Consider the following 26306-nt stretch of genomic DNA (forward strand, 5'->3'; position numbering starts at 1 on the left):
AGTGGCTAGGATAAGCAAGTGTTTTGGTGTAGAGGATAGGTGTGCGAGGTGCGTGGGAAGCCCAGCAAATCATGTAGCTTGGAGGGCTTTGGCAGGGTTTTGCTAAGGCATTGTCCACGGTACTAAAAACACAGGTGGTACTGAGTCCGGAGGTAGCGATCTTTGGAGTGTCGGAAGAGCCGGGAGTTCAGGGGGCGAAAGAGGCTGACATCTTGGCTTTTGCCTCCCTAGTAGCCCGGAGACGGATCTTGTTAATATGGAGAGACTCCAAGACCCCGAGTGAAGAGACCAGGGTTAGTGACATGGCTGGGTTTCTCAGTCTCGAAGATAAAGTTCGCCTTAAGAGGGTCAATGGTAGGGTTCATATATAGAATTTATATTCCGGGTTCTCCCGGAGGTGGCAGCCGTTCGTCGACTTTCTCAGGAAAATTTAAATGTCAGCTGATGCAGTATTCCAAGGGGGGTGGGGGAGGGCCGGATTGTTGATTTTATGGTTGGGGTGTGTGAAGTTTGGGATGGGGTGGAAATGTTTATTATACGGTGTGTATGTCATTGTTATTATTATAAAAATTTTCAATTGCCTTAATAAAAATATTTTTTAAAAAAAGATCTGGAAAGTGCTATCTGAAAGTGTGGTTGGAATTTGGTGGTGACAGGAAATTTCTGAAGTAAGTTGGCCATTTACTTAAAGTGGATTGATGTGCACAGTTATTTGGGGGTGGGGGAAACTAGGTTGTGGGATTTAAAAATTAGGTTGTGGGATTAAAAAATATAGGTTGTGGGATTAAATTGGACAGCTCTTTGAAAATTAGTACTGGCAAGATGGGTTGAATGGCCATGTACTGTAATATTCTAGGGTTCTAATGACTGGTTATTGTTATGTTGGTGTTGGGTAAGAATGGAGAGCATCATCTTAAATAATGCTGTGGTATGTTTCTTTTAACTATCCACTGAAAAAGCAGAAAGGAATTGGGTTTAATTTTTCAATTGAAAGATGGTCCCTTGGTCCTATGCATGATTGCTAACCCAACAGGTACAGTATTTTTCAATGTTGTGGCAAATGAGTTGTCTGAAAAGTTATTTGCAGAGAAACGTTAATGAAGTTGAAAATGAAATGAAAATCGCTTATTGTCACGAGTAGGCTTCAATGAAGTTACCGTGAAAAGCCCCTAGTCGCCACATTCCGGCGCCTGTTTGGGGAGGCTGTTACGGAATTGAACCGTGCTCCTGGTCTGCTTTCAAAGCCAGCGATTTAGCCCAGTGTGCTAAACAGCCAAATTAAGGACATTCAGCACACACAGAAAGCAGTGTTGTATTATGGTGCTTCAATCAGAGCACATGTTTAAATAAAATCCTTCATGTTGATGAACAATGAGATGACACCTTCATTATCTGGCATTACAATAACCATAAATTTGGCATGGCAATGCCTTGCCAAAGCAAAACTTTATTTTCCAACCCATCTTCTCATGTGTGACCTGAATCAAATTTATATTCCCAAGAAGGATAAGGTTCAGATTGATTTAAAAAAAAAACAAATCTTGTTTTTTGCTTCTATGGCTTGAGCATTGGGGATTCTCAATTATCTACCAATTTCCGCTATCTACTTGGGAGAGAGGTGTTCTTCTGTTGCATTAAAACTGACTTGGGTGGTGGGGGTTTTTTTTTTAAACGAAAGAAAATGTCTGTTTATCCAGTTTCTGTTTATGGGATCTTGGTGTGCACAAAATAGTGTGTACCCTTCAAAGTAGCTCACTGAATGTTTGAGATGTGATGGAATGCCAATTGAAAGCAAGTTTATTACCCGAGAAAAGGCAGTTCCACTGAACAATAAAATGTATATTTTAATCCAGCGTTTTAATTGGTCTAAAATTTAAGATGTTACGTTCCCTCAGACCAACTGGGTGTTCAACGGTTATGTGTATCGCTGGCATTTATTGCACATTATTAAACTGGTACTTCTGAGACGACACCTTCTGAATGTTCACATTTATCTGTGTTGCTGCCCGCTTGCTGTCTAATTTGTGTGTAAATAGTGGGCATCATTAGCCTAATTTTTTTTGCAGTAAATCCTGGCCCGTGATCATAGTGTATTTTTGTGGAACAAATGTTTATCTGATTTAAGCACGCAGGTCATATATAGTTGACTGTGGTTTGTTACTGTTTTTGTAAATGGAAACAATACCAGCACAATACTTGGCTCCGAATTTTCAGCATAAATAGCACTGCAGAGCTCAGTAAACACAGGGTGATAAGTCGGCTGAAAGGTTGTCCCTTGGTATATGCTGTACAATTCCATTGTTTCAGCATATGCATTATCACTGTTTTTCACAAAACAATTGTTGAACTCTTTCTCTCCCCCCCCCCCCCCCCCCGGACAATATATCTAACATCTGTAATAAAATTTGGGGGTGGGGGGGGGGGGTTGCTATTTGTATTGTATTGAGATCACGTAGCTTTGTGCCATATGATTTTTCTGATTTAATCTGGTTCATTACCTCAAGTTTCTTATGCCATTTAATGAACAGACGTCTTAACTTTTTAGTGCTTCACCCCAATACTGTACTAATTCAAATTTATCTTATCAGCAACAACCAAAGTTTGGGCGGTTAAAATTTATAATTGGACTGCTGGCTAATGTACAGTTCAAGCGGGCATGGAAATGTAATAACCCACCATTAAACATTTAGTTTGGAATGGGTTAACCTTTTAAACACCACCGTGACTGGCACTTGAGCACATACATTTTGAGCAAGAGTCCCGAGTCTCATACAAACTTTAAGCACAACAGTGAATGAGTTTGGAATTTGATGATGGGGTTCAGTAAGGTACATTTTTTTTGGCTGGACTTGTACGTTTGCAAAATGAACTTATTTTCATCATTTAAATGTCACTTCTATGTGCTTGTTACATTGTAGCCTAATTTGTTCTTTCATCTGGATTTCCTTGACCCTTGTGGATCTTAGAAGCCCAGTCCTTCCCAAAATCATTGGATTTCTCTCACTTTAGCTGGGATGTGTCATGGCAGGGAGATATTACGAACTTGGGCCCAAAATGTAACAAGGCAATTTAGGGGTTAGGCAGGCAGAAGGAAAAGACTGCTAGCAGCAGTGTCCGAGGGGTACGCCCACAGCCTGAGTTACCTTGTCCCATTCAGACATAACCTCGTTAGTTGGATTACACAGGATGTCCTGGTTCAGCCAGGAAGATCAGCTCAAGATCCATTGTCATTTGGGACAACCCTGTTTAACTACCCATCAGCTCATGAACAGGAGTCTGATTACCTATTTGTCAGTCAATGGAAGGTTAGTTGCATATGAATGGATAGCCCTGTCTTTTTTCCATTTTGTTCTTTGGCCAGCAGTTATTGGCCATCCCTATTTGCCCTTGAGGGGGGGGGGGGGGCAGTTAAGATTCAACCATGTTGCTGTGGATCTGGAGTCACATGTAGGCCAGACCAGGTAAGGACGGCAGATTTCCTTCCCGAAAGCATATTAGTGAACCAGATGTGTTTTTAATGACAGTCGACAATGGTTTCATGGTCATCGTTAGATTTTTCATTCCAGATTTTTATTGAATTCAAATTTCACCATCTGCAGTGGTGGGATTTGAACCTGGGTCCCCAGAGCATTAGTCTGGATCCTTGGTTTACTCGTCCAGTGACAATACCACTATGCTACTGCCTCCCCAACTTTTGTATAAATGGGAGTAGGCAATCAACCAAGATTCAAGGGGTTCAAGTCTGCCACCTCAGGATGGGTGGAGCTTGGAGAGAGCTAGGAAGAAATGTTTTTTTGAATAGTTAGAGCAGAAGGCTGTGGAGGTCACCCAGAGAGATCATGAAGCAAGCTGCTCCAGGTTACATACTTTGGAAAAGGGTTCTAAAGGATCTTGACTTGCTTTTATTCACAAAGCAATTCTCTGCTGTCTTATCTTTGCCTGTCTGTGCAAGTGGAACGAGACCTGTATGTTTATTGGACGTGTTGCCTATCGGGAACTAATGTGTTGAGGTTAAGAGACTGCATGTAATCTGTTAGCATTAGAACGGAAGTAAAGGTTTAAATATTGCTTTCTTTTCCTTTTTGTTTTAATAAAGTTTGTTCATAAAATAACTATGCCCTATTTCTTATCTTATCACTCCTAGAACAAATCGATCTTTCCATACCGCATTAAAACCCATCTGTTCCAGCCTCTTAACCTCTGTTGAGAGATGATGAGGTGTTTGTAACAGATGAAGGCAGCAGCATTTCACACACACACTGGTGGAAAAACTGGACCTCTCTTTCCTCCTACAATTGTTCAAGCTAGGATAATTGCAAATTTCAAGACTGAATGATAGATTTTGGGGTAAAGGCATTGAAGGGTCTAAGGGGTCGTTAAATGCAGATCAGTCATGATCTAATTGAATACTGGGACAGGTTCAAGGGGCGAATAGCCTAATCATGTCCTTGTGTTCCAATATGCTTTTTAAAAAAAAGATTTAATTGAATGTTCCTCCTCATTGTAACCTTGTTTCCTTTGGATTAATGCCTGTAAATTAGGGTAAAGGGTCTCTGGAAGATGTTTGTATTCAAGGTGGGAGGTTTTTCATTAGCACCATGCTCCTCTGCCCAAAACCTGTGTTTTAATTTAGCTCAGTGTTGTAGAAACATTGGAACACCAGTTTCTTGGATATACTCCAGGAACTGTTCTTTAAAGTAAATCAGATAAATCTTTTGAAAAGAAACTTGGCTTTAGTGTATGTTACACATATAAATTTTCAAGTTGTAGTGATCTTTGTAGATGTATAATTATTCAGATGTCCATTCTTACCAACTCTTCTGTAGATGTTTTTAAATTTCTAACTTTTTTATGGATGTGCTAGTTTCAGAATAGAAGTCTCATCAAATAAAATTGTGAATGCAGAGCTTATCTATGTGGGAAGTTTCTTTAGTTTTGCGTTGATCCTCTTAACAGTTTGTTTGTTCCTGGGAAGTTGTAACTAACTTGGGTACTTGTATCATGCCCAAATGACAACGCTATGGATGAACTTAAATTAACATCTGGACATATATACAATTGTAGACATGTATACACTTCCAACAGAAATTACTGAATAAATGATAGGGGCAGGAGCATGAGCTCTTGAACGTTCCTTTTTAATCGCCCCAGTTCAATTCTGGGACTTACCATCAACATCAACTGTACTGGACTCCAAAGGTCAATACAACATCCTATCTCGGGTGTAGTGCCCAAAAAGGAAAAGTGCGACTTTTTCAAGACATCCAAAAATTATCTGTCACTTCATCGATAAAGATGGCTTGCACATGGAGCCAAAAAGGTGACCGCAATCTTAGAAGCATCCTCAAAATGTGACACAACTGAAGTTTCTGGGATTAATCAATTATTATGGCAATTTGTTCCGAATTTAGCAACACGATTAAAGCATCTGTGCTTAACAGGTATGGCACTGGTCAGAAGAATGCGAGAGCACATATACAAGGTAGAATGTGCCTTAAAGAAGTCCGAGCTATTGGTTCACTAGAATCCCAAGCTGAAGTTGCAACTTGCTTGTGATCCTTCACCCAATGGGGTTGGTGCAGTTATGTCACACATTATGCCTTCAGGAAAGGAACAGCCAATAGCATTTGCTTCACAAACTTGCGCAGAAACCAATTGTGTTCAGCTAAAACGTTTTGAGCAGCACGGAAGCACATGTGGATAGCACTGTGGCTTAACAGCACCAGGGTCCCAGGTTTGATACCCCGCTGGGTCACTGTTTGTGCGGAGTCTGCACCTTCTCCCCGTGTCTGCGTGGGTTTCCTCCGGGTGCTCCAGTTTCCTCCCACAATCCAAAAGGTGTGCAGGTTACGTGGATTGGGAATGATAAATTGTCCTTAGTGACCAAAAAGGTTAGGAGGGGTTATTGGGTTACGGGGATAGGGTGGAAGTGAGGGCTTAAGTGGGTCGGTGCAGACTCGGATGGGCCGAATGGCCTTCTTCTTCACTGTATGTTCTATGTTCATTTTGCGGTAAGAAGATCTCACCATTACCTTTTTAACAATGTTTTAAATAATCTTTATTGTCACAAGTAGGCTTACATTAACACTGTAGTGAAGTTACTGTGAAGATCCCCTAGTCGCCACACTCCGACGCCTGTTCGGGCACACGGAGAATTCAGAATGTACAATTCACCTAACAGCACGTCTTTTGGGACTTGTGGGAGGAAACTGCAGCACTCGGAGGAAACCCACGGGGAGAACATGCAAACTCCGCAAAGACAGTGATCCAAGCCGGGAATAGGGACCCTGGCGCTGTGAAACAACACTGGAAACCACTGTGCTACCATGCCGCCCTGGCCTTCATTTTACTCTTTTGAAGGATCATCGAATCTTGATGATCTTTAAGCTGCATACAGATATTCCTACTTTAGCAGCTAGTAGGTTACAAATATGGTCTTTGATATTGTCGGCACACATACGATATCCAATATTGTAAATCAGACCAACATGCAACTGTTGAAGCTTTGACCAGATTACCGTACAAGTCAAGCAAGAAGCCTTTCGTCAACATCCTAGACTTTTCACTCGTGTTGTACCTGTGACTTTATCTTAACTTTAGAGATGCACCAGAACTGATCCAGTGATGGGGAACATTCCAAAAAGGAACGATGACCGACGTAATAATCCAGGACAAACCCTTCATAGAATCATAGAATTTACAGTGCAGAAGGAGGCCATTCGGCCCATCAAGTCTGCACCAGTTCTTGGAAAGAGCACCTTACCCAAGGTCCACACCTCCACCCTATCCCCATAACCCAGTAACCCCACCCAACACTAAGGGCAATTTTGGACACCATGGACAATTTAGCATGGCCAAACCACCTAACCTGCACATCTTTGGACTGTGGGAGGAAACCGGAGCACCCGGAGGAAACCCACGCACATACGGGGGAATGTGCAGACTCCGCACAAACAGTGACCCAAGTGAGGAATTGAACCTGGGACCCTGGAGCTGTGAAGCAATTGTGCTATCCACAATGCTACCGTGCTGTCCTTCGTCACAAAACTGAGTTGACAGTCCAGAATGGAGTTTTATTATGCGGAATCAGTGATTATTCCCCCTGTCTTGCGTAATAAAGTCCTTGACCAACTGTATGAGGGACACCCTGGTGTGAGGATGTAGGAACTGGCATGCAGTTTTGTTTGGTGGCCAGGATTAGAGGCTCAAATTGAAGAGAAAATGGGTCAATGTCAGTCCTGTGCAATACTAAGAAACACTCTATCACTGTAACCATTACATCCCTGGGAATGACTGACACAGCCATGGCAGAGAATACACTTAGACTACACTGATCCAGTTGAGGGATACATGTTCCTAGTGATTGTGGGTACACACTCTAAATGGCCGGAAGTAGTGATTTATGTAATCCACGATGACGGGGCAAACTATTGAGAATTTGGACAAAATGTTTGCAAGATTTGGTACAGGCCATGACAATGAAACTCCGTTCGTTTCTAAGGAGTTTGAAGACTACTGAAGTGGAAATAGTATACAGCACATAAAGTAAGCTCTGTACCATTCTGTAACAAATGAATTGGCCGAACGATCCGTTCAGTCACTTAAACATTTCATCAAATCATCAAAGGACCAAGGTACATTGACAAGAAGTGTGAACAAATTTCTAAGTCTTACCGGAACACCGACTTCACCAGCAATGCTGCTGTTCAAAAGGAAATTGAGAACCACCACCTGTTACTTGGAAATTGTCAAATGACAGCAGCAAGCACAAATGTCTAGGAGGGAACAAAAATCTAACAAGTGAGCATTCACTCAGAGTTACACTACCAATGGGGAATGGGTACCGGCCGTCATCCTAGCAAAAACAGGTCTGATATCATACACCGTTCAGATGAGTGACATGGTGACATCATACTGACGAACTACTAGCTTCACTAAGTGAAATTGCTGAAATGTCTCGAAGTATGTCCATTGATACTTCTGAATAGCGAGCAAACAACAGAGACTGTTTCAGACCCTGTTTCTGAGGACTTTCCAATGCCTGTAGTGATACTGGAATAACCTCCCAGCGAGCATCATCTACTGAAGGAGGAAAGGACACTTCCCAAGGTCTTGAGTAGCCAGGTTCAAGTACATAGAATACAAGCCAAAAGGAATAGCCATCCACCTGAGAGACTGTCTTTGTAAAGTTGTATATAAGTGTAGAGTTAATGCATACATGGGTCTGTTGTAAAAATGTGAAGAAATTGCCATTCTAAAGAAATAAAGGGGGCGGGTGTTGTTTATCAGAAAATACATCCCTGCTGGTAGAATGTCCTGTGATCCTTATTCACAAAGAAACTCAAGTGTGTGGCACCTCCACACTTCTTTCTCTTCATGGCGCTAAGAGAATGTAACAGCCTACCTCCCTTGTTATATCCTCTCTCTTATTGAATAATTTTATGTGTAATAACAAGATTACTCATTTCCACTCGACTATATCCCCAGTCTTCCTGTTGACCAAATATACGTGGTATTTTTAGCTCCCAGACCTGACCCTCTTGCAGTTCTGTCTCAGTTATGGTGATCAGGTGTTAAATCCTCCAAATTAAACTTGTGCCTGTCATTTGTTCCTTGTATTCTGTGTATTGTATAATGAACACTTTGAGCCATACACTCTCTAACCTGTCCTGTTTCTAATGTTTTCTTTCTCATGACTTATTTTTCTCCCTGGTTTTAATTATTTTAGTTTTACCTGCAGCACCTGACTACTTTTTTTGATTGGTTTTATAATTAATTTTGCCACTGCAAATAACTGAGACCACCCTATTTATCCTTTCCATTAGGATCCTGGTTCAGGTGGAGGCCCTCCCAATGGAACTGTTCCTTCTGAGGCTGTGTCTAACAAAATGGAACCCCTCTTTCAGGTAGAACCACTCCACCGATCCCCTAACGGTGTACTTGACCTTTTCCAAATATACAAATTCCATGAGGCCAACCAACCAGGCCAAGGCAGTAGGTGGAATGGAAGATCTCCATCCCAGCAGAGCTCGAGGCAAAGGCAAGGACATCCGCCTGCACCACGGTTTGCATCCCGGTTTGCAGCCCCGGCCAGTCTATTGGTGGCCATTTTTGGGCAGCCCCTTTCTCCTTATCCTCGTCGCCTTCCCCACCCAGACAGACTAGGAGATCAGCCTGTCCATCCCCTGAAAAATGCATCCGGCACTGCAATTGAAACAAGAATCACAGCAAAATATTCATCTTTACTGCCTGTACCCGGCCTGCCAATGACAGGGGGGTGTTTGTCTCACCTCAACAAGTCAGCCGTCACCCTCCCCACCAAGCTAGTGAAATTGAACTTTCGGAAACCTGCCCAGTCGTGGGCCACCTGTACCCTCAGATATCTAAAATGAGACGCTGCCAAACAAAATGGCTGACAAGCCCGCTCCCACCGACGGAGAGGACACCATAAATTCAATTTATATACATTTAATTATACCCTGAAAACGCCCCAAATCTCTGGAACAAACCCATTATGTCCCCCACCAAAGAAATCTGCTCCAAAATATACAGCAAGTATACAAGTCATACAACACACAAGGACACCCCATGCTCCACCTCCACCCCCTTCCACAACTCTGAGCTCCTCAGCGCAATGGCCAAGGGTTCTATTGCCAATGCAAACAGAAGGAGGGTACATGCGGCACCCCACCTTATTCCCCAGTGCAATGCAAAATACCCCGAATTCACAACACTTGTGTACAAGTTCCCCATTGGCTCCCCACACAACAACTGCACCACGCTGCAAACCTTGGCCCAATCCCAAATCTTTCCAACACCGGCATCAAACAACTCCACTCCACCCGATCACACGCCCGCTCCACTTCCACCACATCCATCTCCCTTCCCTCTGCCGGAGAAAGCACCACATTCAACAACCTCCTGACATTCGATGACAACTGTCTGCTCCTTACAAACCCCATCTGATCTCCCCAATCACTCTCTGAAGGCCTCGTCTCACTCCAGCGGCAGCACCCCTGCCAACATCCTGGTGTCCGCACCCAGCAGAGACATAGGCCTGCATGGTCCACACTCCACTGGATCCCCATTCCTCCCAAGCACCAATGAGATAGAGGTCTGCCCAGTCATTTGCGTCAAGAACCCCTGTCCATTTGCGTCCTTAAACATTTCCACCATCAACGGTGCCAGCCTATCCTTAATTCTTTAATAAAGTTCGACCGGGCACCCATCCGGCCCCGCCACCGTATCTGCCTGCAGATTCCCACTTTCACCTCCTCCATCCCCATCGGCTCCTCCAGACCTGCCCTCTTTGCCTCACCGGACTGTAGGCATGCTAAGTCTCGCAGTCCTACTCATCCTCTGGTGGCTCCGACTTATACAAGCTACTATAAAACTCCTCAAACACCTTGTTAATCTGTTCTGCATGTCCACATTGACTCTTACAGATGCACCATAGAAAGCATCCTATCTGGCTGCATCACAGCTTGGTACGGCAACTGCTCTGCCCACCACCGTAAGAAACTAGAGTCGTGAACAAAGCCCAGTCCATCACACAAACCCGTCTCCCATCAATTGACTCTGTCTACACCTCTCGCTGCCTTGGGAATGCGGGCAGCATAATCAAAAACCCCTCCCACTCGGATTACTCACTCTTCCAACCTGTTCCATTGGGCAGAAGATACTAAAGTCTGAGAACACATACTAACCGATTCAAAAACCGCTTCTTCCCCACTGTTACCAGACTCCTGAATGACCCTCTTATGGACTGAACTTATCTCTCCACTAAGTAGTACTACCATGTGCTTCACCCAATGTCTGTGTATTTACATTTGTGTATCTATCGTATATTTTATATTTTTCGTGTATGGAACAATCTGTCCGGACTTTACGCAGAGCAATACTTTTCACTGTACCTCGGTACACGTTAATAAATCCAAATCTTGCAGCACCACCACATCGGCTTTTAACGTCTTCAAATGCGTAAAAACACTTGCTCTCTTCAATGGCCCCCTTAACACCCTCACGTTCCACATCACTATCCTGACCGATACCTCACCCAGTATCGATCCCCTCCCTCCACATTCACACCTCCCTCCACATTCACACCTTCCGAGGCCCACCGAAACCTGTTTGACCAGGCTCCAATGACCGCGGCCCCTCCCCAGCACACCCCTGTTCACTGGCCAACCTCCATATGTTAGCGTTGTGATCCCTGCCAGAGCCCCCCTCCTCCCCAAACCCCTTCAGTAACCTGGCCCCATGTGCCCAAAACCAACCTCTCTCAAACAAAAAAGGAACCACACCCATAAGGAAAAAGAACATAGATAAATAACCCCCCCTGCATTGAAGAGACTGAAATAAAACTCCAATCCAAGTAGGAAACATTCCCCATCCCCACCCACAAGTCCCAATTCTCATCTCAGTCCCAGTCCTTCAGCATTAACAAACACTTCCACCATCTCAAAATAAAAACTCCTTTGAATTGTGAGTTACTCTAGGCTTCACTGGGTAGACTACTCAAACCTCACTCTGCTGCTGTATGGTGCCACCTTCACCCATCCAAAGGCTGCCTGCCTTCTCGTCAACTCCGCCGTCTGATCTTCGTATGTGCGTATACCAACGCCTTCCCACTTCACATGCCGGCTCTGCTTCGCCCAGCTCAAAACCTTCTCCTTCACGTGGTAGCTCTGCAAGCAGACTATGACCGCCCTTGGTGGCTCCTTCATTTTAGGCTTAGGCCTGCGCGACCGATGTGCTCTATCCAACCTGTAGCGGGAAGGTCCTTCCGCCTCAACCTCTTCTAATCCTTATTTATGACTTGGCTGAAAGAGCTGAGTTCGGTCTGTCTGTTTGCTGATGCAAATAAGAGCAAAATACTGCTGGTCAGTGCTGGAGATCTGAAATAAGAACAAAAGTGCTGGGAAATAATATGATTAATTGATAATCTTTATTGTTGCAAGTAGGCTTACATTAACACTGCAATGAAGTTACTGTGAAAAGCCCCTAGTCGCCGCATTCCAGCACCTGTTTGGGTACACAGAGGGAGAATTCAGAATGTCCAATTCACGTAACAGCACGTCTTTCTGGGCTTGTGGGAGGAAACCAGAGCACCTGGAGGAAACCCACGCAGACACGGAGAGAATGTGCAGACTCCGGACACAGTGACCCAAGTCGGGAATTCAACCTGGGACCCTGGTGCTGTGAAGCAACAGTGCTAACCACTGTGCTATCACCGCCCCCAATTTCAGTTATGACTATTTTTAAAAAAAAAATAATTTTGAGCACCTGTAGGCACTTTGGCGAGGAGCCAGAGACTGATTCCCAGCCCTGGAAAAATGATAACATGAAGGCAAAGTTAGATAAACTTGGTTCTTTTAATTTGAAAGAAAAGTGTTTAATGGTGCATATAAACAAAACCCGATGTGTGACTTCAGGCAAGCCATGTTCGTAGGACATAGGTTCAAACTGATGACGGTAAAATTTAGGACTGACTTTTCAGAAGAAGTTGTTGGAGATTTTTAAAATTCATTCTTGGGATGTGTACATCTCTGGCAAGATCTATGTTTGTTGCCCATCCCTAGTCCTCCTTGAAGGTGGTGGTGAGCAGCTGCACAGTCCTTCTGGCATAGATACATCCACAATTTTACAAAGAAGGGAGTTCCAGGCTTTTCATCCACCGACAGTGAAGGGATGGCAATATAACTGTGTGTTTTGGAGGGGGGTTTATAGGTGGTTGTATTCCCAAGCGCCTGCTGCCCTTATCCTTCTAGGTTGCAGAGTTGGGGGTTTGGAAGTTGCTGCCGAAGGAGCCTTTATGAACTGCTACCTTGTAGATGGGTGCTATTGTGTACCAGTTATGGAGGGAGTGAACGTTGAAGGTAAACGATGAGATGCCAATCAAGTGGGCTACTTTGTCCTGGATGCTGTTGAGCTTCTTGAATGTTAGAGCTGCACTCATCCAAGCAAGTTGGTGAGGCCTGGATAGAGTGGACGTGGAGAGGATGTTTCCACTTGTAGGAAAAACTAAAACCAGAGGACACCACCTCAGACTAAAGGGACAATCCTTTAAAACAGAGATGAGGAGGAATTTCTTCAGCCAGAGGGTGGCGAATCTGTGGAACTCTTTGCTGCAGAAGGCTGTGGAGGCCAAATCACGGGAGTGTCTTTAAGACAGAGATAGATAGGTTCTTGATTAATAAGGGGATCTTGATTAGTCAGGGGTTATGGGAAAAGGCAGGAGAATGGGAATGAGAAAATATCAGCCATGATTGAATGGCGGAGCAGACCCGATGGGCCGAGTGGCCTAATTCTGCTCCTATGTCTTATGGTCTTATTCCCTCACAGTCAAGAATTGTGCCTTGTAAAATTCTCTCCCCATCCCCCTGATTTCCATGAACTTCAATTTTGCTGCAGCTCCTTGATGTCAGATGCTGCCTTGATGTCAAAGGCAGTCACACTCGCCTCACCTCTGGGACTCTGCTCTTTTGTCTGTGTTTGGAGCAAGGCTGGAATGAGCTCTGGAGTCCCAAGACTTTAGTGGGACCCAAACAGAGTGTTGATGAGCAGGTTTTTGCTGAATAAGTGCATGTGAAGGTGTCATTGACAGTGCAGTCATTACTATACTGATGATTTCAAGTGGATGATGGTGTGGTAATTGGTCAGAATGGAAACTAACATTTTCTTGTGCCTATTTTAAGTGCATGCTTTAGTTAGAAGTCTATTTAGAGGTGAAGAATGTGTGGAGGAGTTAACCTACTGTTTCTCTGTTTTGATTGATTGATCTAAAATGCACTGAAGAGCTTGTTGATCTTGTAATTGGATTAACGAAAGGAAAATTGTTTAAGATTGCTGCTGATTGTTGTAAATTGTCCTTTGCACATTTGGTAAGTGCCAAGAAGGAAGAAAAATGGGCCTAACTTTGATTTCCAAAATTAGTCTGTCGGCGTTCATTGTCAAGCTTCATGAATAAAACAGTGGCAGTTTGTGTCTGATACTTTGGAATTACCACCCTAGTGGATCAAGGGAAAAGACAAATCAAAGAAGTGCTTGGATCTGTGTAGCACTTCTAATGTATAAAAATATTACAAGGAGCTTCAAGCATAATCAGTTGAATATTGCCAGTTATCAGGAAAGTTGATTTATGCAAGGGTTTTGAAGGAGCAAAGTTGGGGATGGGAGTAAAGGAAATAGGGTTGCACTAAAGACCAAAGTTTTGTCTTGTTTGGGCTGGAAAACAGTAAGGAGTCTTACACCAGGTTAAATCCAACAGCAGCTTTATTTGGAATTACGAGCTTTTGGAGCGTAGCTCCTTCGTCAGGTGAGTGGCTGGAAAAGGTTAGAGATGGAGGCACCAAAGTTGAGGGGTTAAGAATTTTAAGTTGATGTTGGACAACCAGTGTAGGTCAGCAAGCATGAGGTAATGACCGAGTGGGACTTCTTGTAGGTTAGGATACGGGCAGCAGAGGTCTAAATGAGATTTGTGGAGGAGGGAGGATGGGTAGTTCAGCTGGAAGAATATTGGAGCAGCAACAACAAAGATTGTATTTATAGTGTCTTTAATGTAATAAATCCCCAAGGTGATTCACAGGAGCTGCAAGTTTCAGCAGCAGGTGGACTGAGGTAGAGTTGGCACTGGCAATGGAATGGAGGTTGAAACACTGTGTAGGTGATAGATGATATGGGATTGAAAATCCAGCTCAATGTCGGTAAGGTGCCATTATGCCAGGCTGAATACAATTGTAACCATGGCCTGGCAGGGGGTGAAAGTCATGGCAAGTGTCTTACCAGCTGGAGAAAATGGTTTCATCCAAGACTGTGTGTCAGTCAATCAGTGTGACAACACTGAGACACTGGACTGGATGGTGGCGTTCAAGGAAAAGGCAGCAAGATTCTCATTCGATTATCCACCTGCTGAATTAACTAATTCAGGCTGGGCACCCATTGGGATGCTATAATTGGTCATGTTCTAGGCCAATAAGCAGACGAGCAGCCAGGTTTGCTAAGGATTGTTTGGATTTCAGTTGATTCTGGATTGCAATTTCCTCCAAAGTTGAATAGTGTGCCACCGCTCAATTTCTGGGCTTACAAATAGAGTAGATTATAAGGTCTTGGAAGGGCACTCCCAATCATAAAACTAACCCAGCGGAAACTATTTTGTTCCTTTGTTGGAACTTTCCCCTTTTAGCAGAATTTTCTTTGTGAACTCCTGGACGAAAATTTGGAATGTTTCCCGTTCCTCATTACAAAATTAGTATATTTCAGTAATTTGGTCAGATTTGGAGTACATGTCCAAAGGTTCTGCTATGTGTGCAGTGAAACAGGGGCTGGAGTTGGCAGTTTAGGCCTTCAAGCCTTAATTTGTACACCAGCTCCATTTATCCATCTTTGTTTCAATTTCCTTGAAGCCCTTGCCTAACAAAGTTGAGCATTAACTAGTAATAGCTGAACAGAAGTGAATGACAAAATTACATTGGCACTCTTCTGCACAACAGTTACCATCTGTAGTTAATAGCTCCTGTCATCACCTGTTGCAATGCTTTCCATTTTGGGTGTAGTTGGAACAACAATACACCATTCAGGGCCAGCCTGATTAAAAAGAAAAGGGTTTCCACATTTTTGTGGTGCTCGCATTGCATGTCAAAAGACAGATTTCTAAGATGCTTCAGCTTTGACGAAACGTAACTAATACAGGAGCCACTCTTGTGCAAGTGAAAGCCGACTATGCAGGAAGGTTTTCTGTTCCTAAGCTGTAGTAAAGCGCTTAAGCCAATGTGCAACATCACTTCCTCAATCCAAATTTAAGTTTGGGTATTGCTGTGTCCCGAAGAATAGGGTTGAAATTCTGACAACAGATCAGAGGCCTGAAATGTCAATTGTTCTCTCCACAGATGCTGCCTGACCAGCAGAGTGTTCCCAGCATTTTCTGTTTACATAATCAGATTATCAAGTTTGTCCACAAATACTGGCTCTGCATCAGTCATTTATTGTTGGGTTAAGAAAGACTGAAGCTGCATAGCAGTATACTAATGTTTTAGGATGTTTGTAATTAAAATGCAGCATTTAATTGGACTTTTGCCAGAGTGTACAAACAATCTTTTTCTTTGATCGGTTAAATTCATCTTATCAGAAAAAGCAGTTTTAGACTTTTTGGACTGGCAAGTGATCATTTGCATCATTTCTGGTGTATGTCATTAGATAAGTGTTTGTGACATAAATTTGTTTGTGAAATACGGCACAATTTGAATGGCACTTTGCACTGTATGTCACATTCCGGCGCCTCTTTGGGTGGGAGAATTCAGAATGTCCAAATTACCAAATTTGTCTTTTGGGACTTGTGGGAGGAAACCAGAGCACCCGGAGGAAACCCAGGCAGACACGGGGAGAATGTGCAGACTCTGCACAGACAGTGACTTAAGCTGGGAATTGAACCTGGGACCCTGGTGCTGTGAAGCAACTGTGCTAACCACTGTGCTACCGTCGCCCAATGTACTGTTAATACTTGCCAAGTGGTTTATTTGTGCAATGGAGTAGTTTTAGCAAAATTTTTGCCAAGTTTAAAAATGATCTAATTTTTGCACAGGACAAAGTTAAAATGCTTGCTTTAAAGCTCCTTGTTACTTTTATAGGGTGATGGCCGAAGTCTTCCAGTCTCTGAATGTTTGGGTTTGGGCCAGAATTTGGATCTGTCGGACACCATGGTGCAACAGAGGCTGGACGAAATCAAGGATTCAATCAAGCGAGAGATACGGAAGGAACTTAAAATCAAGGAAGGAGCAGAGAACCTCAAGAAGGTTACAACTGATAAGAAAAATCTAGCTTATGTGGAAAATATGTTGAAAAAATCAAACAAAAAGCTCGATGAACTTCACCAAGAGCTGCAAGAGTTGAATGCACATATTGTCGTGAAGGATCCTGAGCTGACAGGTAAATGATGTACAGTGCCGGTAATGTCTTTAATACTCTTCTTTTTATACGATTAGTGGACTAAGAATGCAGAATGCACACTGACCCGGATAAGAAAGAATGTGAAAAGTAAGAATGAATTTGAACAGCAGCTGCAGTACAAGCTGAACAACTTGTAGTGCATTTGCAGTGCAACTTTTGGAAGTGGGCCACTTTGCCAACCTTTCACTCCAGCTTACCCCACTCGCACTCCCAGCTACTGAGGTTCCTTTATCAGGTGGCAGTTAAGAGCAGAGCTGGCAAGACCCACACAAAAATGAGTGGGCCGTCGCCAGAACAAAATAACTTTTACCCTTTTTCTCTTTCCAAGTGTAACTGGCAAACCCACACGTTAATCATCAACTGCCCATTCATAACGTAGCTTTAAATGTTACAGTTGCGTTTTATTCAAAACAGTTGGTCAAAAGACAAATAAATGCGTGCTCTGACAATCTATTAAGCATGCTCGCTCTTAACCAACTTTCCAGATCTAACTGGTCAGATGCTGTTGGCCACTACTTTCAGCAGTAAATCCTATTGAAGGCTAGTGCAGAAAGAGGATATGTGGCACCAGATTATGCTGCCTAGATTAGTTTATGATCCAGCATTGCCATTTTTATACGTTGCACATTACATTTCCCGGTTGGGAGAGCAACCAGGAGTGGTACTCCGGTTTCAACTAATGTGGCTATTTAACAGTTTGCCAGGGTGTGTTCTCTTCCTTTTTCCCCCTTTTTCTCCCACCAACACCCCAAAAAAAATGCTGGCGGGTGACGGGGGACAAAAGCACATAATCAAACAGAATTAAAATTGAACTGTGAGAAAGGACATTCTGATGCAGCTTTATCAGTATTCTACATCACTGGGCCATGCGTGTTAACATTTTCAGCTAGGTGCAAATATTATCATAACGACCCAAGCCATATTGCAATGTCTACAAATGCCTTGATTTGAGTATTTCCACTTTCCATATAGTTAGCTTCTCTTTTTTTTAGTTGTTGGCTATGGTCAAACTTTTTTCTTTACTAGTGCATACTTTAAAAAAAAAAATAATCCCCCTTTTATGGTGTTTTTTTGTCCCCATCATATCAGTCAATGGTAGAAGTTTGTATGGAATGTTTGTTGCTTCAGTGGTTTTTGCTGTTAGACAGATTTGCCTCGTGCTGTTGCACTACTGGTGATTAATGAGGGACATCAGTAGTTTTCACAACAAAGACGATATTTTGCAGGTATTATTTTTTGATTACATTTTAAATTGACAACTCTTTTTAGGCTGCTTAACATTGTCGTATCAAATGACTTGTTTCCAGCTTGATTAAGGGGCTGGTTTAGCACAGTGGGCTAAACGGCTGGCTTGTAATGCAGAACAAGGCAGCAACGTGGGTTCAATTCCCGTACCGGCCTCCCCAAACAGGTGCCGGTATGTGGCGACTAGGGGCTTTTCACAGTAACTTTATTGAAACCTACTTGTGACGATAAGCAATTATTAAGTAGTTGACTTGAATTGTCACATGCCTTTGGATAGAATGCAAATGTAATTGCTGTTTTTGGTATTGAGATTAAGAAAAGTAATGAATGATCATCGCTTGATCATCAGGCTCTTGACCCTGTGGTAACTTTGAATGCAGATGCATTGATCCCAATTTTTTCTGCTAACTGTAAGAAAATTGGTCTGTGTCAAAAACGTATACATGTTACAACTGGATAACTTTGCTCAGCCCTTAGTTGTCAGTTCTATGTTTCCCTGTTCCTCACAAAAGTAATGTCTATGTTTCTTGTACTGGATGCAAAAAATATATAGTGCAACATTTCCGTTTACCACCTTGCTGCAAATTATAAAAGTTAGGTGTTGTTTTGGAGAGTAATTGAGCACTAAATTTGAGCTCATCTACTGTTTTTGAGAAAAGTTTGCCTCTAGGGTACGTGTGTTATTTATTTTCAAATTTGTTTTTTTTCTGCTCTGGTCCTGCTGCTCATTGTCATGATATTTCACAAGAGAGGCAATAATTATTTTCCCTCCAGAAAAATCTCACCAAGAAACAAAGACCTTAATCAGCAATTCCTGATAGAACAAGAACAAAGAAAACTACAGCACAGGAACAGGCCCTTTGGCCCTCCCAGCCTGCGCCGATCCAGATCTTTTATCTAAACCTGCCGCCTATTTTCCAAGGATCTACTTCCCTCTGTTCCCTGTCTGTTCATATATCTGTCCAGATGCATCTTAAATGATGCTATCGCGCCCGCCTCTACCACCTCCGCTGGCAAAGCGTTCCAGGCACCCACCACCCTCTGCGTAAAAAAAACTTTCCACACACATCTCCCTTAATCTTTCCCCCTCTCACCTTGAAATCGTGAACCCTTGTAATTGACTCCACTCTTGGAAAAAGCTTGTTGCTATCCGCCCTGTCCATGCCTTCTCATAATTTTGTAGACCTCAATCAGGTCCCCCCTCAACCTCCGTCTTTCCAACGAAAGCAATCCTAATCTACTCAACCTTTCTTCATAGCTAGCACCCTCCATACCAGGCAACATCCTGGTGAACCTCCTCTGCACCCTCTCTGAAGCATCCACATCCTTCTGGTAATGTGGCGACCAGAACAGCACGCAGTATTCCAAATGTGGCCTAACCAAAGTCCTATACAACTGTAACATGACCTGCCGACTCACGTACTCAATACCCCGTCCGATGAAGGCAGGCATGCTGTATGCCTTCATGACCACTCTATTGACCTGCGTTGCCACCTTCAGGGTACAATGGACCTGAACTCCCAGATCTCTCTGTACATCAATTTTCCCCAAGACCCTTCCATTGACCATATAGTCCGCTCTTGAATTGGATCTTCGAAAATGCATCTCCTCTCATTTGCCTGGATTGAACTCCACCTGCCATTTCTCTGCCCAACTCTCCAATCTATCTGTATTTTGCTGTATTCTCTGACAGTCCCCCTCACTATCTGCAACTCCACCAATCTTAATATCATCTGCAAACTTGCTAATCACACCACCTATACCTTCTTTGGACTGTGGGAAGAAACCGGAGCACCCAGAGGAAACCCACGCAAACACGGGGAGAAAGTGCAGAGTCCGCACAGACAGTGACGCAGCGGGGAATCGAACCTGGGATCCTGGCGCTGTGAAGCCACAGTGCTAGCCACTGTGCTACAGTGCTGCCCGCCGTGCATTTGTGGGCCCTGTGCCAAGGTAGGTCAGTGAGCACAGGGATAATAATGGATGAACAGGACTTGTTTCGAGTTCGGAGTTTTGGACGAGCTCAGGTTTATGGAGGGTGAAAGTTGGGAGGCTGGTCAGGAGTGCATTGGGATAGTTGAGTCTGAAGGTCTGAAGGTATTCGGGTAGCACAAGTAGATAGCACTGTGGTTTCACAGCGCCAGGGTCCCAGGTACAATTTCCCGCTGGGTCACTGTCTGTGCAGTCTGCACGTTCTCCCCGTTTCTGCGTGTGTTTCCTCTGGGTGCTCCGGTTTCCTCCCACAGTCTAAAGATGTGCAGGGTAGGTGGATTGGCCATGCTAAATTGCCCTTAGTGTCCAAAAGGTTAAGAGGGGTTTTTGGGTTACGGGGATAGGGTGGAAGTGAGGGCTTAAATATGAGTCAGTGCAGACTTGATGGGCCGAATGGCCTCCTTCTGCACTATGTTCTATGTTCTGTATGTTCTCAAAACATAAAAGACTGTTTTGTCAGAGGCCAAGGTGCTGACGTGATATTACAGATGTGAACTAGGCAGTCTTTTTGATGGACAGTATAGGAAGTTTAGCTCAGTTAAAAATGGGACACGGGTTGCAAACTGTCTACTTCAGCTTGGGAACCATGGCTAAGAAGTGGGGTGGAATTGGTTCTAGTCAGCCTTGATGCGTCTAAAATATATACATTCTCCCATGCACCTGAAGAATTTTTAAAAGTAAGGCCAATTAGAAAAACAAGGTTTCTTTTCGAGACTCCAGGGGAATCGAAATCCTGGAGGCCAAATAAGCTGTGATTTGTATACAAGGATACCTACCTCTTGTATTAGGTGTCCACTTCCCCAGTCAAAAATAGGTCCATCTCATGCTTGAAGGAATATATTGAGCCAACAACCTGTTCCACTGCACTCTTGGGGAACGATGTGTCTACCATCCAACCAAACCCCACCCTTAATGAAACTGGAAACATGGCACCCTAGTTGTTCTTAACGTATACCGTTGAAAGAATTTCTCTCCGTAGACAATCTAATCTTTTCTTTATATAATTTAGAGTACCCAATTCCTTTTTCCCCAATTTAAGGGGCAATTTAGCGTGGCCAATCCACCTACCCTGCACATTTTTGGGTTGAGAGGGTGAGACACACGCAGACATGAGGCGAATGTGAAAACTCCTTGCGCACAGTGACCCAGGGCCAGGATCGAACCTAGATCCTCAGCGCAGTGAGGCAGCAGTGCTGGCCACTGTGCCACACCCATATTATTTTAATCAAGCTGTATCAAGGCATCCATTGCTTTGCTGAACTTAGAGACCCAGCTTTTTGAGGCTCTTCTGACAACTAAGGATTTAAAATTACATATTGTAGTTGAGGCCCTGCACTGCAAAGCTAACCGTATGAGTGGGTGAGGGCTAGGCACGCTGGTGTGACTAACCAAGGTCTTAAGCAAGAACAAAATGGAATACTTTGCTTTTTCGTAAAATATCCTGTGACTACCCTTCGAAACCTGTGCAACTATACTTTCCTGGCATTAGTCATGGATATTTGGAAATTAATGCACTAAAATACTCTGATCTTTCTCTTTCTTCACTGACTTTCATTCTTTCCTTTTCACGTGTATGTATGTTTCAAACTTGACCTGCCCACATGCATGGCACTGATATTTGGGAGTTAAAAATATTGCCAAACATTGGCCTGTATCAGTAATGCAAATAAATCTGCTTCTGGTAGTTGTGCATCTCTACAGTCCTAACACGAGAAATTATCTAGATGATATCCACAAACTTGCAATCAGTTTCCCCCAACACCTACAGTTAAACCCATGAATTAAAAACTCCTATCAATCAGGTCACGACTGGGAACTCGAACAAATGTCAAACCATTAACAGCCACTTTGGGCCGCAATCATTGAATCCATCACTAATTTTACAAGATTATTTTTATGGAGACGATGCACCCATCATGAGTGCACTCGCTCTTTTATAGAGCAGTTCACTTAGTCCTGCTCTTTTTTTCTCCAGATAATTATCCAATTTCCTTGAATCAATAATAATCTTTATTATTCTCACAAGTAAGCTTACATTAACACTGCAATGAAGTTACTGTGAAAAGCCCCTAGGCGCTACACTCCAGCGCCTGTCCAGGTTCACAGAGGGAGAATTCAGAATGTCCACTTTACCTAACAAGCACGCCTTTCTGGACTTGTGGGAGGAAACCGGAGCACCCGGAGGAAACCCACGCAGACACGTGGAGAACGTGCAGACTCGGCACAGACAGTGACTCAAGCCAGGAATCAAACTTACGACCCTGGTGCTGTGAAGCAACAGTGCTAACCACTCGGGCAATGCATTCCAGTTCCTACCCACTTACAATCTATGTAGATGATCTGCAAGCAGGGAGAGAGTCTCACATAGCAAGATTTGTGGATGATACTAAAATAGGTGGGAAAGCAGGCTGTGAAGAGAGGATAACGTTTTTACAGTCCGACGTAGATAGGCTAGGAGATTGGGCCAAAATGTGGCAGATGGAGTTTCATGTAGGTAATTGTGAGGTTATCCATTTTGGCTGAAAAAAATAGGCAAACTATTATCTCAATGGAAAGCACGTTCAAAATGCATATGGGAAGAGGGATCTAGGTGTCTTTTCATGAATCACAAAGGTGGTAAGCAGGTACAGAATGTAATTAAAAAGCAAATGGAATGTCAGTGTTTATTGTAAAAGGACTGGTGTATAAAAGAGAAGCGTTGTTGCAATTGTACTGGGTGTTGGTGCGATGATACCAAATCTGGAGTATTGTGTCTAGTTTTGGTCTCCTTGTTTGAGGAAGGATCAGTGGCATTGGAGGCAGTTCAGAAGAGGTTCATCAGATTGATTCTGGGGATGAAAAGCTTGACGTAGCAGGAGAGATTAAACGGCTTGGGTTTATACTCACTGGAGTTCAGAAGGATGAGAGGGAATCTGATCGAGATACATAAAATACTAAAAGGGATTGATAAAGTAAACTTAGACCAAATGTTTCCCCTTGTAGGGCAATCCAGAACCAGAATGAGAGGTCACAGATATAGGTTGAGAGACGGTAGACTTGGAACTGAGAGGAGGAGGAACTACTTGTAGAGGGTGGTGAATTTGTGGAACCCACTGCCATGTAATGCTGTGGAGTCTGAGTCATTAAATGGTTTCAAGGTGGATTTGAGACCAAGAAAAGATTGTATGGCGGAGCAGACTTTGAAGGGCTGATTGCCTATTTCTGCTCCTAATTCCTATGTTCACTTGTTACTTCCAAGTTTTTCCTCGTGTTACTTTTGCTTATCACCTTCAATTTGTGTCCCCTGGTTATCTATTTAGATTCTGTTTCTGGCTTTTCTTCTCTATTTATAAAGCCCAGGACCCCATGTGCTTTTTAAATTGTTTTTGTTAACTTAGCATGACCTAGGGCAGCACGGTGGCCTAGTGGTTAGCACAACCGCCTCACGGCGCTGAGGTCCCAGGTTCGATCCCGGCTCTGGGTCACTGTCCGTGTGGAGTTTGCACGTTCTCCCCGTGTCTGCGTGGGTTTCGCCCCCACAACCCTCATGGTAGCATGGTGGTTAGCATCAATGCTTCACAGCTCCAGGGTCCCAGGTTCGATTCCCGGCTGGGTCACTGTCTGTGTGGAGTCTGCACGTCCTCCCTGTGTGTGCGTGGGTTTCCTCCGGGTGCTCCGGTTTCCTCCCACAGTCCAAAGATGTGCAGGTTAGGTGGATTGGCCATTCTAAATTGCCCGTAGTGTAAGGTTAATGGGAGTATTGTTGGGATACGGGTTACGTGGGTTTAAGTAGGGTGATCATTGCTCGGCACAACATCGAGGGCCGAAGGGCCTGTTCTGTGCTGTACTGTTCTATGTTCTAACCCAAAAATGTGCAGAGTAGGTGGATTGGCCAAGCTAAATTGCCCCTTAATTGGAAAAAATAATTGGCTAATCTAAATTTTTAAAAAAACTTAGCATGACCTGCCCCATTTCTCACTGTTCTTGTGTATGAGTTGGCGTGCGCTATGACTGTCTTCCTACCCAAATGCAACCCCTCATGCTTTTCTGTAATTTTAACTGGATTTAATCTGCCATGTATCCATGCATTCCACCAGCCTATCTGTCCTCTTGCATTCTATTACTACATACCTCACTAATTACTGCGCTTCCAAGGTTCCTGTCATTTGGAAATTGAGATGATATACTGTACTTTTAGGACCAAATTAGAAAATTTATCAAAAACCGTAGTGGTTCTAATACTGACCATTTCGATACACCGCTATATATTTACCTATCTGAAAAGCAGCCATTCAGCACAACTATTTTCTATCCTGGGGTCAATTTTGTACCTGTGCTGCTCCCAATCCTTTTATTCCATGGTTTTCGATTTTGCCAGCTGTTTTTTTTTTATAAGTCCTCATACATAACAACTGCACTGCCTTCATCCTCCCTCAACCATTAACCGCATCAAAAAACTTGGATTAGCCAAAGATGATTTCCTCTTTACAAATCCATGCTGCTTGATTTTTATTAGTCCATGTGTGTCTTAGTGGCTTTTCTAAAAGTTTCCCACCACCAGTGTTAAACTGGTCCGTAATTGGCAGATTTAGCCCTCCCTTTTTTTGTACAAGGCTATCATTCTTTGCAGTCCTCTGCTCCTGTATAGATCAAGGCCAACAGCTGCAATTTTTACCCATAATTCCCTCGGGTACATAGGATGCCTACAGGCTGTATTATTTTCTTTGTCTATCTTTATCTCTGCCAGTCTCCTGGCAACCTCCTTGTGGACTGTGGCTTTGGCAAAGTTCTCTTTGTGGTAAACAAAGAAGCAAGTACTAACTTTAGTTACGCGACCATGTCTTCTGCCGTAGCTCTTCAGTGTGGTCCGTAATTACACCCCCGCACGTCTGACAATCCTTTTACTGTTAATATATCTAGATTCTCTTTTATATTAGGTGGCAATCTTGCACTGTCTCTCTTTATTTCCTTCTCCATATTATCATGCTGACCTCCTTATGCTTCTTCCAACATCCCCACTCCTTTATCATCTAGGGGCCTCTTGTTTTGGATGCCTTACCTTTTCCCTTTTGTGGAAATGTACCTAGACTCCACTTGAACGTTCGTTCTGAAGTTGCCATTGCTACATTTTTGCTCGCCAATCTTTTGACTCTTAATTTATCCAGGGCAGATTCTACCACCTCAGTTTCTTGAAATTAACCTTCACCTGGTTAAGTATTTTTATTCTAGATTATTTCTTGCCCTATCCCTTATCAGTTTAAATCTTATGATACCCTGAGCATTATTCCTAACTTGTTCCTTGAATGTGAGATTTTCCACTTAACTCGCCTCACTTCCCAGGATTAGACCCACAATGCCTTCTTTCTTACTGGGCCAGAAACATAAAAAAAAATAAAAAAATTTAGAGTACCCAATTATTTTTTTTCCAATTAAGGGGCAATTTAGCATGGCCAATCCACCTAACCTGCACATCTTTGGGTTGTGGGGGTGAAACACACGCAGACATGGGGAGAATGTGCAAACTCCACATGGACTGTGACCCAGGGCCGGGATTCGAACCTGGGTCCTCAATGCTGTGAGGCAGCAATGCTAACCATTGTGCCACGTGCCGCCACCCTCTGGGCCAGAAACATACCAATTGAAAAGATTCTCCTAATATGTTTCAGAAGTGTCTTCCTTTTCTTATGCCCTATTTGAAATAAAAACAAAGTGCTGGAAAAAGGCAGCAGGTCTAGCAGCATCTGTGGAGAGATAACAGAGATAATGTGTTGCAGAGATAATTCTCCATCCCGCTGTGCCAGATGCACCCATTCGTCGGCTGGTCAATGAGGTTTCCCATTGTGGAGCAGCCCACGCCATTGGGAAACCCCCCGGGCTGCTAGCAAAATGGAGCATCCCGCTGGCGGAGAATCCAGCCCCAATGTTTGAATCCATATTATTCTTCAGTTATTTGGACTTTGAAGTGTTTCTTCCTCTGCAGGTGCTGCCAGACATGCTGTTTCCCAGCATTTTATGTCTTTATTTCTGATCTCCAGCGTCTATTTTGCTTTTTTTTTCACTGCCCAATTCAATGTTGTGGCAATAAGCGATTATTATTATAATATAATTACCCCAAATAGGCTTCAATGAAGTTACTGTGAAAAGCC

At 43.4% G+C, this 26306-nt stretch overlaps 1 protein-coding gene across 3 annotated transcripts in view; it reads left to right on the forward strand.

Moving 5' to 3' along the window:
• Positions 1–26306, forward strand: part of zgc:153916 (serine/threonine-protein kinase N2) — a 138654-nt gene that overhangs the window by 39450 nt on the left and 72898 nt on the right. For 2 of the 3 annotated variants that reach the window (XM_038793777.1, XM_038793778.1), the window contains exon 2: positions 16626–16923. In XM_038793777.1, coding sequence (XP_038649705.1) covers positions 16626–16923 — 298 coding nt within the window. Of the gene's footprint in view, positions 1–8825; positions 8907–16625; positions 16924–26306 lie in introns of all 3 variants that reach the window. The other variant, XM_038793776.1, reaches the window with a different exon arrangement.

The sequence above is a fragment of the Scyliorhinus canicula genome, chromosome 4, assembly GCF_902713615.1.
Source record: "Scyliorhinus canicula chromosome 4, sScyCan1.1, whole genome shotgun sequence".
Lineage (NCBI taxonomy): Eukaryota > Metazoa > Chordata > Chondrichthyes > Carcharhiniformes > Scyliorhinidae > Scyliorhinus > Scyliorhinus canicula.